The 17,768-nt window shown below is 40.5% G+C and overlaps 1 protein-coding gene across 1 annotated transcript; it reads left to right on the top strand.

The window, feature by feature from the left end:
• The first annotated feature begins 451 nt into the window (after positions 1-451).
• On the top strand, positions 452-13,498 carry NIPA1 (NIPA magnesium transporter 1). The gene is made up of 5 exons (XM_031596185.2): positions 452-3,015; positions 5,922-5,969; positions 9,478-9,568; positions 10,758-10,918; positions 12,239-13,498. Exons 1-5 carry the CDS (start codon positions 2,856-2,858, stop codon positions 12,748-12,750), a joined length of 972 nt encoding a protein of 323 aa, XP_031452045.1. The 5' UTR covers positions 452-2,855; the 3' UTR covers positions 12,751-13,498.
• Positions 13,499-17,768: the final 4,270 nt, after the last annotated feature.

The following is a 17,768-nucleotide window of genomic DNA, read 5'->3' as shown; positions in this document are numbered from 1 at the left end:
TTTCCATGCTCCAGAGTCCTTAGGAAGATAATCTTCAGGCCACATTTCACCGGACCAATACACAACTATCTTCACATAAGTATATTTACTGTGGGCTTTGGTTCTCAAGGGCCAGAAAACAGAAAGGATTTCCACTGTTTTACTGTTTTCTCTACAGTCTCAGTTCTTACTGCTTCACTTGCTGGCAAAGTTGATTTCTTTAGTGTTTCTGCCAAACAGAATTACTGCTCTTGCCTCAGGGTCTGATACAGCTGTTGGTTGGCTTCCACCCTGCTCTCCCAACTACTTTATCAGATCAACTTCTGGGCATACACACTATGTTCTCAGACTTGTGCCAGATACAGAATGATCTGATTTTCCTCTAGCATAGGAAAAAAACCACTACAACAGCTGCTTTAATTTATTTTTTAAACCATTTTTATTTCACGTACATAAAACAATCACAACAGAGGAATCAAAGCCATTACAGAGGAAGCAAAACATTCCTTTAGACCAGGTAGATCTAAAGCATTTTTCTTTTTCCTGCAGATCAGGGAAAAACTCATCCTAACCAGAAAAATGTCCACTTTGCACAGAAAATAAAACAAAAAAAACTAAATAAACAACAGTAGAAGTTCTACCAGCTTTTTCATCTCCTTCCAAGAAACCTACCTCTGTCATTCATCCTTCCCTAAGAGGAAGATCCCAAAATAAGTCTATTAAATACAGATGGTACCTCTTGACTGATCCCAAATACCTGTACTGTTATTGAGTTTCAGCATTTTTAGCTCCCTCTACAAAGCAGTCTGCAGACTTTTTACACCAGTCCTCGCATATTGCTTGAATTAAGCAAAAAGTGGCTAACAAGTGGAACTAGGTACTGTGAATGCTTAAAATGGAGTTGGATGAAAGCAATGGAGTGGAACAGTTTGTCAGAGAGACACACTTTGTGTGTTCATGAGACATCAGACCACAGTGACATTCAGTACACTGTCATACTACAATGTAAAAGCAGCAGCATGTTGTTTTGCAAAACTACAAACCTGATGACAACTGCAGCAGGAGGAGTGATGCTATCACAACAGAAATCGGAAGATTGTGTTTACCATAGAAGTTTATATAGTGGGTATATGTAATTTAAGAAAGGTCATCCGATTTCCATTAACAGTTAAGGGCCAGAGTACTTCCCCTGTGACAAAAGGCTGAGGGAGCTGGGCTTGTTCAGCTTGGAGAAGGCTCCAGGGAGATCTTACTGTAGCTTTCCAGTACTTGAAGGGAGCTTATAAACAGGAAGGAGACCAACTTTTTACACAGTCTGATAGTGATAGGATAACAGGACTTGTTTTAAACTAAAAGAGGGGAAATTCAGGTTGGATGTTAGGAAAAAAATACTTACCCAGAGGGGAGTGAGGCACAGGCTACCCAGAGAAGATGTAGGTGTCTCATTGCTGGAGGGGCACAAGATCAGGTTGGATGGGGCCCTGGGCAGCCTAACCTGGTGGATGGAACTAGCTGATCTTTAAGATTCCTTCCAACCTAAGCCATTATATGAATGATACGAGCTGTTATTTCTGAGGTATATTTATTCCTTGGTTCAAAGGTTTGTAAAATAGATAATACAGATGTTTTGAATGAAACGATCCGGTAAGACATTGGTGGAGTCAGGCTCTGGTTTTCAAGATACTTGCAAAGTCATTATTTATCAAAACTGTTTCCTATTTTAGTCTGTGACTAGTCCTGGAGAACCTTTATATGGCAAGAGTAATAGTAACCAGCTGAAAGAGGCAGCAAGTGTATGTGAAAATACCCATCCAAACATGTACTTCAGGAAGACATAACTAAGCATTACAATTTAGAGATTAAAATAGTACGGATAGAGAGCAGTAAATTTTTCTTACAATGTCTGATGCCTGTTGGTTTTTTGGGGGGGGGTTGTCAGGTTTTTTTACTCTTGGTTTGACCACACTGCAGAGATTTTAACTATAAAAATCGCTCATGTTTGAGCTTTGTTCAGAAACTTGCTTGGTAATCGTGAAAGCTGTTAAACATATTTCATCCTTCCACAGGGCAAAGCACAAGTTATTTCCTGTAATAAATGTCATTGTACGTGTTAGTAGGCTGTATGTAGATCAGAAGCTGGTATAACTACCCTGTGTTTGCCTTCACCTTTGTTCTTGTTTCGTGCTTCACAAAATTCAGAGGGTTGCTACGGTTAACTCTTCTTCCACCTGGTGTGTTATTATGCAGATCTTGTGAGTCTCACAAGGACAAACCCTCTCTCCCATAGAATTAGATACTTATATATTCCCTACTGCAGGGAACCCGCTTTTGCAGGAAAGTTGGACTCCAGAGGCCCCTTCCAACGCCTATGGCTCTGTGTGTTCCCATGAGCTGTGTGCCACACAGTAGCTCTGTGGAGCAGGAAGGCTGTTCTCAGCTCGGCTCTGCCGGGATCTGTGCTATGTCCACACTGCTTTTCAATAGTGTCACGGCAGGAGTTACACTGCCCCTGAGGACGTGATGCCCCCCGTGCTGCCCGAAGAACACCAAACCGGCAGCAGTAGGACCCGAGGGAAGGGCTCAGCGCTGCCTCAGGGGAAGCTCAAGCTGGGACCTCTCTCAGGCCATCCCGCTGCCCTCACAGGGTCCGCGCCTCACACAGCACCGTGCCGTGACGTCAGAGTACAGGTGTATATGGGGGGGAGGGGGTGGTCAATCGATGGTATGACGTCATCCTGCTGCCGTCCCCTCGGCCGGCGCAGCACGGAGCCGCCCCCGGCGGGCGGGGCGCGCAGCGCGGGGCGGTCCCGGCGCAGAACCGCTGCCGGCAGCGCTGGGCCCGGGCAATCGCCGTGCGTGAAGCTGTCGGCTGGGCGATGCGGATGGCGGTCGGTGCGGCAGCGGGGGACGGGGCGGCTCAGAACCCCGGCCCCGCCGCCGTGTCGCTGGGCTTGAGCGTGGCCGTGGTGTCCAGCCTGGTGAACGGCTCCACCTTCGTCCTGCAGAAGAAAGGGATCGTGCGGGCCCGCGGGCGAGGTAGGGGCTCCGCCGCCCCGGGCGCTGCAGTGCGGGGGGAGCGCCGCGGCGGGCTCCCGCTCCCCTGCGGCACGGCGGCGTCGAGCAGAGCCCCGCCTGCCGCGGGCACGCCGGGTTGCCCCGGGCGCGGCAGGGGCGGGCCGGGGGCACCTTGCAGGCGGCCGCGGGCTGCGGGGAAGGAGCGCGGTGGGCTCGTTGTCTCCGGTGAGGGACGGAGGGCGCGTTCAAGCGCAGTCATCGGCACCGCTCCCCAGCCCGCCTGTCTGCTGCCCCGCTGCCGCGCAGCGCTGGGGGCCGCGCCTCTGCCGGCACGCGATGCTCTTCGGCTTCCGTGCGGCGCCGCCGCGCAGTGCCGCTGGCTCGGGCCGTTCTGGTTCGTTCTTCGGTGGGGCCGTTCCACAGCAGCCGCGTGGTCGTTTCTCTCGGTGGAGGGAGGCGCGCCCACAGCGTGAAGTCGCTGCTCCTCTTCTCGTGTTGAAAATCCCACCCGTCGTTATTGTTTTCTGATGTAAACCTACTCGGGAACTTAAGGTGCCGTCTGAGCAGCCTGGTCAGAACAAGGATGCGAGTTCACGAGGCGTGGAGGTCTTCTGCGTTTTGTGCTGCAAACGGCAGTTTGCTGCTTGCATCTCGATGCTTAGAGCGTAGGGAAACTGCAGTGTGTGCGTGTGTGTGTGCGGATGCATGGAGCAGAACAAACTTCCAGCTCTGCTACCACCAGCTGACAGCCTGATCTAACAAGTTGTTACGCTTCCTACAGTGACTTCACATTAAGGGTCTCTGGTAAACCACTGTTTTACAGGCGTACTCTCCCTTCCAGGTGGCTGTAATCTATTTTTATTGTCTATGGAGGAATTACACTGCATCATAACTACTGATCTTGTTGTAAGGGAAACAAAAAAGAAAGGAAAGACTTTCCAGCCCAGCCCTGCTAAAGGAACTTCCCATCTTGTGGTACATTTGGGCCTCATTACCTCAGTAGTGCCCTGAGTTAGGTGGCTGGTGGGAGTGCGTTTGTGTGGGTGCTGTGTCACAGCTGTGGAACATCTGCTCTGGAGGTATGACTGAGTTTCACTTGTGTGTCTTTCCAAATGTTTCCTGTCTCTGCATTAGAGGTTGGACTAGGTGACCTTTAAAGCTTCCTACCAACTCAAATGATTCTATGAGACATCCAGCCAAATACCCTGTTCCTCTCTATTTAATGTTGTGGAGCCATGTAGCTTTTCCTTGAACCTAGCAGTCAGAATGAAGAACATGAAGATGTTCGGTGTCGGATGATGTCTTTTTTTTCCACTGGCTTCAGTAGGTGCTGTATAATTAACAAGGAGGCATTGCAAGTCTTTTCTGTCATCTCTCCTGAATCAATAATATCTTGTCGTTGCAATTAGTAATCCTCAGAAACAGCAGCGGGTGGCAAATATTTTGCAAAGTTATCTCACTTGAGTCAATATTTTCTGTAATTTGTGCCCCCAAGTGTTTTAATTTTATATGCAATAACAAAAGTCTAAAAAATGATTACTCCCACTCTAAAGCTGGCCATTTTCATTAGTCATTTTCCATCTCGCTTCAATTATGTAGTGTGATTTCCAAGCGCTTAATATTTCATAAGTTTCCAGAGTTGCAGATTACTATTTCTTTCTTTCATTTGGGATTGCAGAATGCTCGCTGTAGAACTGTAGAATGGCTTAGGTTGGAAGGGACCTTAAAGATCACACTGTTCCAAACCACTGCCATGGGCAGGGCTGCCCCCCACCAGCTCAGGCTGCCCAGGGCCTCATCCAACCTGGCCTTGAGTGCCCCCAGGAATGGGGCACCACAGCTTCTCTAGGCAGCTGTGCCAGTGCCTCACTGCCTCTGAGTGAAGACTTTTCTCTTCATACCTGATCTAAATCTCCCCTCTTCTCGTTTAAAGCCATTCCTCCTTATCCTGTCACTATTAGACTGTATAAAAAATTGGTCTGCCTCCTGCTTATAAGCTCATTTCAGGTTCTGGAAGACCACAATGAGGTCTCCGCAGAGCCTTCCCTTTTCCAGAGTAGACAAGTCCAAGTCCCTCAACCTTTCATCATAGGAGAAATGTGCTCACTGCAATACCGCCTATTGGTCCAGCAGATCTTGAGAGTGTTTTCCCAACAAAGGCAGAGTGGGATTGCTGGAAAAGCTGGCATCATGTTATTCTCATATTCTGCTCAAGTCATGTTTGATGGAGGCTAGCATTTGGTTTAGTAAGTAGTGATAAGCATTGATGCTCTACAAAAGCAGAGATGATAAAATGTGGTACACAGGTTCCCTGGGTTCCCATCTGAGATGGGAAGGCCCAGGAAGACCATCCTGAGTTTTTATGCCTCTTGGAAATGTGTTGGTATGTCTGTAGTTCAGAGGCTTCAGTCGCTGCATTTTCCAGATATTCAAATACAGGAGGATCTGTCCACACTACTATACTGCCAAATCTGCTTGCAAGATAGATTCTTGTTTACAACTTCATTGGAGCTATATTAACAAACAAATTTATACAAATAATTCTTTGTTTCCATACGTTTCCCATTCTCCTAGTAGTGGCTTCTATGTGTATGTTAAGTTTCCTTTTAACGCATTTGCTGCCGTTTTGGACACTTTTCAAAGTCATGTAGCATTAGTGGTACATAGGTATTCCAAACTGGAAATCAGAGCCTCTGGCTGTTATGTTCCCTTGAGAAGCTCTGACTTGGGTGGTTTCATTTGCACTGAAGGCCAGGTCTGGGCACCTTCCATCTTCTCTCTTGTTTTCCTCCCACTTGGCTGCCTTGAGGAAAAAGGTTAAGATAAAAGTCCTTAATAGTTGAGAGTATTGAAACTGTTCTATTTTGTTGTGCTGATAATGCAGTTTCATATTTTTCTAATACATCTTCCTATACTTTTTCTCTCAGGTACTTCATACTTGACAGATATAGTATGGTGGTCTGGCACTATTGCAAGTAAGTATCTTAAATGGTTTGATTTTTTTTAATTTTTTCTTTTTTTAAGGGGGAAGTTGTGGTTAGGTGGCAAAATGAGACATCGGAAAATCTGGTTTCTAATTTTGGATCTGGCACTCTCACTTGTAGTGAAGTTACTTTCCCTCAGATATATCCCACTTTTACTAAACTGCCGATCTGGCTGTTCTGTCTGATGGTGTTAGAAAAGGCGAAGAGCTGGGATAAACCCAGATCAGATGTTTTTTCCTGGATTTTCTGAACCATCCGATACTTGCAGCTCTTGGCACCCACACACTGCTCTGACTGGATTCTTGCATGTTTTCTGTCTCTGGATTTCACTGGTACACCCAGTTTTTAATAAAAGTCAAAGCTGAATAAGAAATTGTAACTCTGCACAAAGGGGCTCATTGAGCACGTTATGTTTTAGATCAGAAAGCACTTAGCCTCAATTTTAAAAACAGTATCTTTTTTTATTTCTAGCTTGATAGTTTTGGTTTCAGTGCTGTTTTTATTTGCAGGGTTAATATGAAGCCTTACGTGGTGCTGATTATGAGATCTGTGCAATTCTAGTTTTAGTGTCTTTGTAAGTAATCCTCACACTCGGTTCACTCTTCAGTTTCAATCCATGCAGTGTAACTAGCTTTCTCCTTTTGTAGTTCAGTCCTAGTCTTACCCACAGGAGTTTACAGGCAAAGCTGGTTTATAGGCACTAGTCCAGCCTTCTGTGGATTATTTGGAAATGTTTTGATGAGTTTCTGAGAAACGTGTGAGTCCAGTTATGTCCTTTGCTTTGATGCAACAAAGTACTTTGTTGTCCTCAAGCTGTACAAGAGGAATGGAAACTGATAGATCCCTCGAAGGATGAGGTTCACAGCAAGTGTAGGAGCCAACAGAGCTTCTAAAGGAAATCTTCAGCTAATTCAGGCTGAGTTTAATTAGTACTTTGTGGGCTTCTGACTCCGTGATCACTGCTGCCTAGGAAGCAATAAATCTGTGCTTTGGTCACTGTTGTTTGTTCTCTGTGAGGCTTCTGTATTGAAGTTCAGAACAGATGGTTTACATAGGAAAGGTTTTGGTTCAGGAATCAGAGGAAAAGATTTCATGCTCAAAAGAGCTGCCTGAATTGGCTGGCTGAAGGTGCAACAGCTGAAAGGATTGATTTAAGTTGGCTTTTGTCTACCAGCTAGGTGCAGGTATTTCAAAACACAGCCTCAATTATTTTACAAAGAAACCAATTAAGGACTTTATAGGTTCATTATTGCAACACCGTTACAAACTGCAATAGCAAGGGCTGGGCAGGCACGCAACTGTGGCTTCTAGGGAAAGGTAATTCTTTGGGAATTAGTTGGGTGAGATTTCATATTTTTTTTCAGGTATGGAATTTGGAGTTAGGACAACTAACAAAGCCAGCATCAACTCTATCGACTTGTTTTCCCAGTATTTGTTCAGACACTACACGAGCATTTCTGTGTTGGTATGCTAACTCAGAATAACACTGCCTAGCTATTTTGTGGCCTTGGGATCCACTGGAGGACTTCAAAGGAAGGCTTACAGATTCTACTGAGGGACTTCTTTTTCGACTGCTAAATTTTTTTTTAACACTAGTCAAGAGAGTGATTGCAGGTATCTCACATTCATTAGCTAATGGATTAGTTTCAGTGCAAGCTGAACTTTTTTGCAATAAAACAAGGCTGTGAATAGGTTCAGTCTGTGGGAAAAGGCTAAAGTTTGTTTGCAGTAAAGCCGCTGAAGTGCATGGAGCAGACAGCTTTTGCTGTTCAGATCTGCATTTACCGGTCTCCTTGCAGATGTAGACACATCAGTGTGCATCAGGTTTTGTGTTGCAAGAATTTCTGGGATACCGGTACTTCTTTTGCAAGCTGGAAGTCTGATGTACCTTCACAAGCTGAAGTAGTGACTTAATTTACAGCACTGATGTGTCTGGAGATGAATTTCTAACCACTGAGGACTGGACAGGTTGGCAGCAACGGTCTTCAACAACAGGCAGATAACTATTACTGAGATTTGATTTTTTAACTGGCCTTAGTTAATCCTAGTCTGTTGTTTTCAGTGGTTACTATTCTATGGTAATGCTGAAAAGTTTTGGTAAGTTCACTTGGCTTATTACACGTGCAGTGTGACTAAAGCTTTGGAGACCTAATTTATGTGTCTTGAGTTGGTGCCATATATTAGTGTTCTGTAGTCAGAAAGATGAGTCAGCTGATCTACACACACAAAAAAAAGTGCAACTTTTGTTGGAATAACTTGGGAAAGTGTGAAATCTGCAGATCCACAGCATGCCAGGTGGGTCCTGCCTTCCATACAAGGTGTCCCTTAGAGCCATTGGATACCTTGAGGATAGTCGCACAGCTGCTCCGTGTGCCTGCCAAAATGCAGAACTGGGGCTGGTCGCTGAGTTACTCTGCTGCCAGGGGCTGGAAGCCTTCAAAAGACCAGTGCTGACTGAGGGACCAGCTTGTGCTCTAGCAGTGCTGCTCATTAGCTTTTCTGGCTCGCTCTTGCATATAGAGAAAGCTTCAGTGACTTCAATTAGTATAATCTTGCCATATTTTGCAGTTTTTGAAGTTTGCATATCTCATCCATGCTTCTTATGGGTTACGCAGGTCTTTCATTTTTACTGATGCAAATGTGAGCTCATTTAATAAATTAATTAATGTGTGCACTGTGCTTTGCAGGTGTGAAGAGCAGTTTGATGATAACATTTGATAGTTGATGCCAGCCTGAGCAGAAAGACAGTGTGGATTCTTGAAATGTTTTCAAATGTTTATATTGGCTCTTAAAGCAACTTGAAATTTGAGTTGTATGTAATTTGTGTTCAGTCTCAGGGTTTTTGCCAGTTACCAAATTGTAACTGTGTAAGCATCATGTTGACCTATTATAAACATACTGTAAACTTGCCAACACTTGCAAAACCATCCAGCCATTTCCTTTTTTTTTTTTTTTTTTGTTTACTGAAAACTTTAGCACATTTATCACAGCTGTGGTGTTCAATAATGTGGTAAATTTTAGAACTGGCTTTAACGGAGCGGAGAAGTGAAAATGAGATTGTGAGACTGTTAATGTGACTTGGTATGGATATGATTTATTTTTTTTTTACAGTGATCAAAAATTTCTTCTGATATTGTATAATGCTGTGAGAAGTTGAAGCATTCTATTCTATATTGAAGAGCTTTTATGCATGTAGTTGATATTTCATTATTAGATTTGTTTGCTGAGTATTGTCCTTATTTTTCCTCCCGAAAGTAACACTGCTGTTAGAAACAGTAAGCCAGTGTGTTTGTGTTACATGAATGCACATTCTGAACAAATCCTGCAGTAACGTATAAAAATTCCAGCCATTTGGGTTAAATGCAAAATTAACAGAGCTGAGCAGATCTGTAACATCTGTTTTCCAGTTAAATCAATCTTTCTCAAACAATATTGGGTAACTTTTCATTCCTTCTTTTTACAAAGAGGTTTAAAAACTTATTTCTGGTTCTCTTGACAGTGGCTCTTGGTCAAATAGGGAATTTCTTGGCCTACACTGCAGTCCCAACTGTGTTAGTGACTCCCTTGGGAGCACTTGGTGTTCCATTTGGGTAAGAGTTTATTTTTCTTGTTTTTACTTGAATGCTGTTACTACTTGGTGTCAAATAGACTCTGTGATTGCTGGGCGTCTGCTATGGAGATGCCAGGTTTATGAGTGTAGTGATGAGTTGTAACTTTGCCTGTTCTGCTTTGCCCAGTGAAGTACGTGTACAGACTGGTGGTAGTGGGAGTGTGGCGAAGAAAGGGTTCCTGAATATCTTCTTTTTTATTTGTTCCAGACCATAGGGATCACTAAACAACTGTTTTTTCCCCTTCATTTTGATTATTCTGGACTCATCTGCTCATTCTCTTACTCACAGTTCCCTTACTATGTAGATCTTTCTCTTTGTTTCACATTTGTTCTCTGCCCTGCTATCCACAATCCACATGTGTTTATTGATGCTGATTTTAATTCAATTGGGTTTGGCCCAGTTTTCTGAAGTGAGAGACTCCCCTGCAAACGGATGCTCACACTTTCTTCAATGTTATGTTCACATAAGGGGAAGGGGATAAAAAAATAAGGGAGTGTTCCTGAATGAATTTTAATATACAGGTAAAATATTCTGTGAATATCTGGACATTATCTATAAAGCTATTGCAGAGAAAAGGTACAATTATTTAAAAACAGTGCTGAGTGCTGCTCTGAGAATTTTTGCACCTGCCTACTGTTGTCTGCTGAATTATGTATCTGACCATACTGGTTATCTACTTGGGAACATACATCGTGTTGTGTGGGCTACATGCCTTTCTGAAATTTTGTATGCTGTGATGCACACTGGTGCTCTACTCACCACCTATTATTTTATTCTAGGCCACGTTGCTTTTAATATTTTGGTCAGCTACGTGTTTGAGCTGAGTCCTTAGATCTTTGTAATCAAAGGTCACTTTCATCTCATGGTTGTATAGCATACATAAAATATTTAATGGTATTTCACCAAATCATTAACAGGTAGTTATCTGCTAATGAGTTTTGTTTCTTGGTGGGTTTTTTTGTTTGCTTTTCTTGAGGTGAAACATCAAGGATTGAGTAAAGCTGAGACTGGATGAATCTTCCTTTTTATAAGTAAGAAGTATGTTTGAGGCTATTTGAAAATTCAGTGTTTGATAATATTTCTTTAAGAAGGAAATTCATATGGCATGTAACTTACTGCATTATTAATAGGATGTATTCAGACTTAATCTTCTTTTTCTTTGTGAAAGGTCCATTTTAGCTTCTTATTTGCTGAAAGAAAAACTGAACATTCTTGGCAAGCTGGGATGTTTGCTGAGCTGCGCTGGGTCTGTTGTTCTCATCATTCATTCCCCAAAGTCTGAGAGTGTAACAACTCAGGCTGAGCTTGAAGAGAAACTTACAAATCCAGGTACTTTGTTCCTTTTTTCAACTCGGAATGATTTTGTGAGGCTGACTGAGAGAACACGTGAGGAGGAAACTAGCGACTTAAATGACACAGGAGAGCTGACTTCTGAAGAAAATATGACATGACAGAGGCAAACTGATACAGCGTTTTTGTAGGAAAACCGTGACTTGATGTACGTAGGATACCTCAGATTTATTGACCCATCTATGCAGAAAGGAAAATATAGATGCTTTTGAAAAAATTCTCCTTCACAGGAAGCTCAGTTTGAGCTTTTAACTTTCTAAAATTTTGGAAGAGTGTATCACTTTCTTAGACATAAAAGCTATAATTCTAGGATCTCGATTTACATTGTTTTATACAGAACAGAAAATTCTCATTGTCTTTTGTTCTTTAATTCCACCTTTTAAAAAATTTTAAGTTTATATAAAGTGTTAATTATGTTCCAAATGAATTTTTTTGCATGATAAAGGTGTGTATAGATAAACTGTTGAGATGTATGCTGAAATGCCTATTCTTTTTCGTAACACCCAGAAGTTCCAGGATAACATATACCAGCACTGACACATATACCAGTGCCAGATCCACTTCTACTTTTCTTTCATAAGAGCTAAGCTTCCAATTATTGTTACTTTCTTTAATTGCTTTAGGTGAGAGAAACTCGAACCTAACAGCGTCAGCTATTCACAGTTATGGATGAAGAGGAAAAAAAAGAGCAAAACAAAAAAATTGCAAACAAAGAAAACATATACTCTGGTCTAAATTTAATTTATCTGAACAAAATGAATTGGAAATGTATTACTTTAAAGTTTTAAAGCATGCAACAATTTTCATTAGTCCAATTTGTATACTAACACTACAATGTAAATGATATGGTCTCCCAGTTCTTCCATCTGTCCTCTCTCATCTCACTCAGTTAATGGAGTCAATTTTTATGCTTATGCTTTTTGCTGGATCCACACGCTGTGCTTTAGTGAATGAGTGATGAATGAGGTATTATCACAGCTGTCTGTCATAAGGGACTTTAAGCCTGACAGAAGAGAGTTTTAAATAAAAACAAAAAAGAAAAGACATCTTAAGTTCTGTTCAAATGTGCAGCTATCTATTTTACTACTTGATGATTTGCTTTCCACAAAGAACGTGAGGACATCATTAGTTTCAGGTGCCCACAACATCACTGAAAGCACAGCGTTTTGGCTCTGCATTCAACAGCAGATCATAGCTGTGATGTATACTTTAGGTTCATTGACAGGACATGACTTGCCTGCTAAAATCTTCAGAATGCCAAGAGTTCTTACCTTGCTATTATCTTGTTTTGTTTTCCAGTTTTCGTGGGTTACCTCTGCGTAGTACTGCTAATGCTTCTCCTGCTAATCTTCTGGATAGCTCCAGCTCATGGACCTACTAATATCATGGTTTACATCAGTATTTGCTCTCTCTTGGGCAGTTTCACTGTTCCCAGTACAAAAGGCATTGGGCTGGCTGCTCAAGATATTTTTCACAATAATCCATCAAGTCAAAGGGCTTTGTACCTCTGTCTGGTACTTTTGGCAGTATTAGGATGTAGCATTATCATTCAGTTCAGGTACATCAATAAGGCACTGGAATGTTTTGACTCCTCTGTTTTTGGAGCCATCTACTATGTTGTGTTTACGACTCTAGTCCTGCTGGCTTCAGCCATCCTTTTCAGAGAATGGAGTAATGTAGGAGTGGTCGATTTCTTGGGAATGGCATGTGGATTCACTACAGTATCTATTGGAATTGTTCTTATACAGGTCTTCAAAGAGTTCAACTTCAATATTGGAGATTTAAATAAACCTAACATGAAGACAGATTAATTTTTTTTTTCTTTTGAGGGGAAACTGGATGGCTCAGGGAAAGATAAAGAACCTTTCATTTGTAGGTCACTGATTCAAATATGATTCAGGTTGGAAGTCAGCCTCTGATGATTTGGTGGCTTACGTGAAATGAATTGGAGGCCTCCATCCAGTTTCAAAGGAGCAGTTTTCCATTGTACCCCAGCCAATACAATAAATGACTTTAATTGGAACCATGGATTGAGTTAGCATAGAGACTGATGTATTTCCTTACTTTAAAGGATAATCAATCAAAAGAGATGTGAGGATATTCTGACAAACTTGTGTGTGAATCCTTGTGTTATGGCTGCCCCTGGGGTATTGTTTTTGTGGGTAGAAAACATCAGTTTCTGATGCACTCAATCTGATTCCTTTCCATGAGTGATGTATACCTTAAAAATAAGAAGAAAAAAATGTGAGTTGAACAATTTGTTAATACTGCAATGTGTTCACCGTCAAGGCTGTGAATTCTGAGACTAATGTTGGCTGAATTATGGACTGCAGATTTGTCCTTTTTAGTGACTGTCTTGGCAATTTGGTCTGCCATGTGGTGAAGACACTGGGGGAGTTTTAAATTGAATTCTTTACACAGAGCAGTGAACCTTTAAAATCCTTCACTATTTACTTATCAGCTGATGGTATTGTTCAGGGTATGCATTTTCCTTTGTAACATGTGCATTAAGACATACCGCATTCACCTGAGAGTTTTTAATTGGGAGCAGACAAAGACTGTAAAAGATATGGAAATGATGCACAGACTCATTGCCTATATGGTGGCTTATTTGTAAGCAGCTCAGAACTATTTCAGTGCCTTTGTAATCCAAAAATACTGCATAAATGCGAATGTATTTGTTTCAGATGGCCTATATTGGTTTAATAATTCAGTCTTGCTGTCAGTAATACTGGACTGTATTCAATTCTAAACATGTAAAGCATCCAGGAGACACACATTTTTGGAAGAATTTTCTAGCTTGAATTGAAACTCTTAGATGCTTTGACAGCTTTGACATAGGTTACCTCTTCCCATTACAACTACGAGAGGACTATTCAAAGCCAGCCAACACAGCTTGATTGTACTAGTTACTACTTCATTCTAATTGACTAAACACAAGAAGCTATGTTGCAAAGTAGTTAATAAGCAGCAAAAACAAAACAAACATTTAAGAGACAGAAGAGCATAAAATTTCTCATTGCTCAGAAAGAAAAAAGATGGCCTTGTCCTCTTGTAACATGGGAAACGGAGATTGAAGCCTGACAAAACACAGGCATTCAGAGAGCTGAGTTTCAGGAAACCAACTGGAACATACATTCAGATCCACTAACTTACAGACCTTTATGAATAGTTCAGCAATAATATTTTGACAGGTAGTACTCAATAGCTTAAGCTGTGAGTGGAATGATTCTGAACTGTTTAGGTTAAACCTTTTAGAGAACATTTGTATGTCAAAAATAGTTAATTTTCACATGTTTGTATTTGGTAGTTAAAAAATCACAAGTCAAAAATTTGTGAGGAAAGCTTGAAAAGTAATAAATGTTTGTTTCTAATTTGAGTGCAAAAACCAGAAATCATAAGTGGAACTCAGTATCTCTGGGTCAGGATGTTTCTTGAAACAAACAAAATCCCGGTATGGTTACAAGACAGCGTTTTAAAAAGTTCATGACATTTTTTACAGAATTCATGAATCTTTGTGACTGGCTGAGGGTAATACAAATGTTGATTAGTGGAGGTAATAGTGTCCACTCTGAAGTGTTTTTTTTGTGTGTGTGTGAATTAATGCTATCTTTAAATTCACCTGTTGTTTGGAAGCCAGTTTGACAACTCTGGACTCAGGTCTGAACTGGCAGAAATGTACATTCTTATAGGCTGGCACAGAAATTGGGTGTCTTGACATAATAAAATAGCACTAGCAGAAAAGGGGCCATCTTGGACTTGCAGATACTTCATATGATTTCTAGAAAGTTTCAGAATTGTAGATGGGGCAAATTGGACCATGAAAGATAGTTACTAAACTCTGTCGATATTGATTGAAGATGGTATATTGGTTATCAGCAGACAGTTACGTTTTGTCACCCTAGTTCCCTTTTTTTTTTTTTTTACTGAAATCTGAATTGTACATAAGCTATGAGACCTGTAGTGACCTACTATTTAAAACAATGTTAGTTCTTTTCTGAAACAGTCAAACTGTCTTTTCAAAATTTGCATTCACAAGTTGCGTGTTGGTTTTGTACTAGCCTTTAATCTCCAAATGTTTCCATGAAGATCTTTCTTTAGGTTAAAGTGAAAAAGTTTGTGGTCTTATCTCAGACCTCCTTTGGCCATATCTGCGTGTTTTGTTTTAAAACATTCCTATTTATTTAGAAAGTGCCTATCCTAGTACGTTAGGTGCATATGCAAATTATTAGTTAATATTGTATCCACAATAACTTGACTGCCCTATCTAACTCTTGCTATTTTCTGCAACACACAAGCAAGTTTACTTGATGAGCACTCTCTACGCAGAGTAAGAATTAAGTAGCAACCATGTTCTGTGGTCCTTTGGCCATCCTTAAAGCTGATAAATGTATGTATAGGTGTCTTCTCCCCAGCTGCTCCTCATCCATGATGAGCTTTCTAGAAATGTCTGGTTAACCTTGTTGTTTAAAACAGATGTCAAAAGCCAGCACATAAGATGAAAGAAATTCTCGTGGCCTTGCACATCATTTATATCTGCAGCCTTTTACATCATGAATGCTAAATAATGGAAGCCTTTGTTTTTGCTACTTTGTTCGGTATGTAACGATGTTCTTTTAAGTACTGCTGTACCTGGATCTGGTTCAATTCTAAATTTAGAAGTGTATTAGCATTTTGTTGTCACTGTTGTTATCATTCTTCCTCCTCCATCCCGTGGCCTCCCTTTTTTAGTCTTTGCCAGTTGCTTTTCTGATTTAAAAGGAGGCACTGTTGAAGTTGAATTTTAGCTGTTCCCTCTCTTTTTTCCCACCTCTGTCAAGTAAGCACTTGAAAAAGAATCTGAGTTCCATCATCTCAGGGAGCAAACGTGCATAGCTGTTTCCTGAGCTTTCCCTAGTGGAAGTCTACACGTGTAAAATGGACTGATTACAGTGGTGGAATGCATTTGAGTTAAATTCAAACCCATACAAAAGGTGTTTCACTCTGTATGTCTGGCTTCTGTTGTACTTACCAAACACACTTACTTGTTACTCACTTGACTTTGATGATTATCCCTTCAGTGTATGGAGGATTTACATGTGTCACTCCCGATCTTTATTAGGTGTCAAACACAAAAATTCCTCAGATGTTCAGTAGGAAAATAGAAACATTTTTGATACAACAAACAAAAAAAATTTGTTACCTTAAGTACTTACATATAAATGAAAAATACCTAAGGTTATCTGCTGTACTGACTTTCCAACACATTATATATGTAAATAGAGCCTATTTATTAGTGAGCTGAAACTAATGTTAAAGAGAACCTGTCATATCACAGTTTGACAAGTGAGGCTTCCTATTAATAATCTTGATTTGTATTGAACATACGTATTTTTCTGAAGTAACTGAAGCACTGAAAAATGAAAACACTGGATTTTGTTTGTTGAAATACTAGAATCTGTGAGGTTTAGCTTTGCTTTTTATTTGAAACATAGAGGGTTTGTATTTGAAGAAAGATCTGGGGTTAATAAGTATGGAGAGCTTAAAACTGGACTTTGCATGTTGTACCCTTCTTCTCTTCTTTCTTCATAAATATAAAGCATTCTACAGATGTTCCTCAGCTGAAGCTGCACTGTTAAATCAATTATTAACAAACATTGATCAATTACCTGATGTCTTTTCTTTACAGAGACCAATCTTTGAAATAATTTTTTGGTGCTACTGAATACAGGCTGAAGTGATGCAGAATGTTAATCTACCAATGATGTGAGGCACCAATGATGTGGAAAGTTATTACTATTAGTGCCCAAGTGTTTCAGACAACAATGTTGAAATGATTACAAAGTTAGAGATTAAGAAATCTCTCTTAAAAACTGACAATAAGTGTTTTTGGTGGGTTTTCTTGTGTTTGGATTTTTGTTTTCTTTTTTCTCTCTAAATAGCTACTCTAGAGAGTAGAAAATGTTACACAAATTGGGTATTTTTAACTTAATTCTTTTTTTTAAACTGTGGAACTTCTTTTTTTCTAACTTTTGTTTTCCTGGAATGTAAAAAAAAAAAAAAAAAAAAAACAGTTCTGATGTGATGTGGGGAAAAAGTGGATGGCAACAAATACACAATGTCAGGTTGCTTCAATGCTATTGCAATATACTCACTATGGATTACATACAAATGGTTTATTTTATTAGCTTTCAAATAATGTGTATATATATATATATTTGTTAATGGCTTACCAGTCAAGCTTACTCTTTGCTTTTTAAAAAATAGTTATAGGCATGTTGTATTTGCCTTGTGTAAATTATAAGAGGCTATTTATTAAGTTTTCTGATAACTAATCTATTTATTAATCTGTAATGTTTTAAAATAAATAATTTTATTTCTAGCTCAATGCTTGTTTTGTGACTCCTCCTCTTTATCACACAGGGTTAAAAAAAAAAAAAAAAAGTATTTTCCCCACCCATCTAATTGTCATGCAGTCTAATCCCAATTCATGAGCCCAAACTATTTTCCTTACTTTTGTGGCCTTGCTTTTACTGGTGATGGACGATTCTTTCATGTGTACAGATCAATTACTACATGAGGGGCTCAGTCATCATGTGGTGGCATCTACCAAAAACTGTAGCCTTGATGTTTTAATTGTGCTTGAGGTATGCTCAGATATAAAATAAACACTCCTGGCAGAAGTGTTTGGTGGAGCTTGAGTCAGTTCAAACTGGCTTAAAGGTTATCATACTCTCCTGTACATAGGCTAAGGAAACCTGTGTGACTGGTCTAATTTCTTGTCACGAGAGCTTTCCACAGCAGGAATCATTTCAGAAGATGATGGTGTCTGACCAGCTAATCCTTCATC

The sequence above is a fragment of the Phasianus colchicus genome, chromosome 1 (assembly GCF_987193195.1).
Source record: "Phasianus colchicus chromosome 1, bPhaCol1.hap1.1, whole genome shotgun sequence".
In the NCBI taxonomy this organism is placed as follows: Eukaryota; Metazoa; Chordata; class Aves; order Galliformes; family Phasianidae; genus Phasianus; species Phasianus colchicus.
Note: the sequence above shows the minus strand (reverse complement) of the source record. Positions and strands in the feature narration are given on the sequence as shown.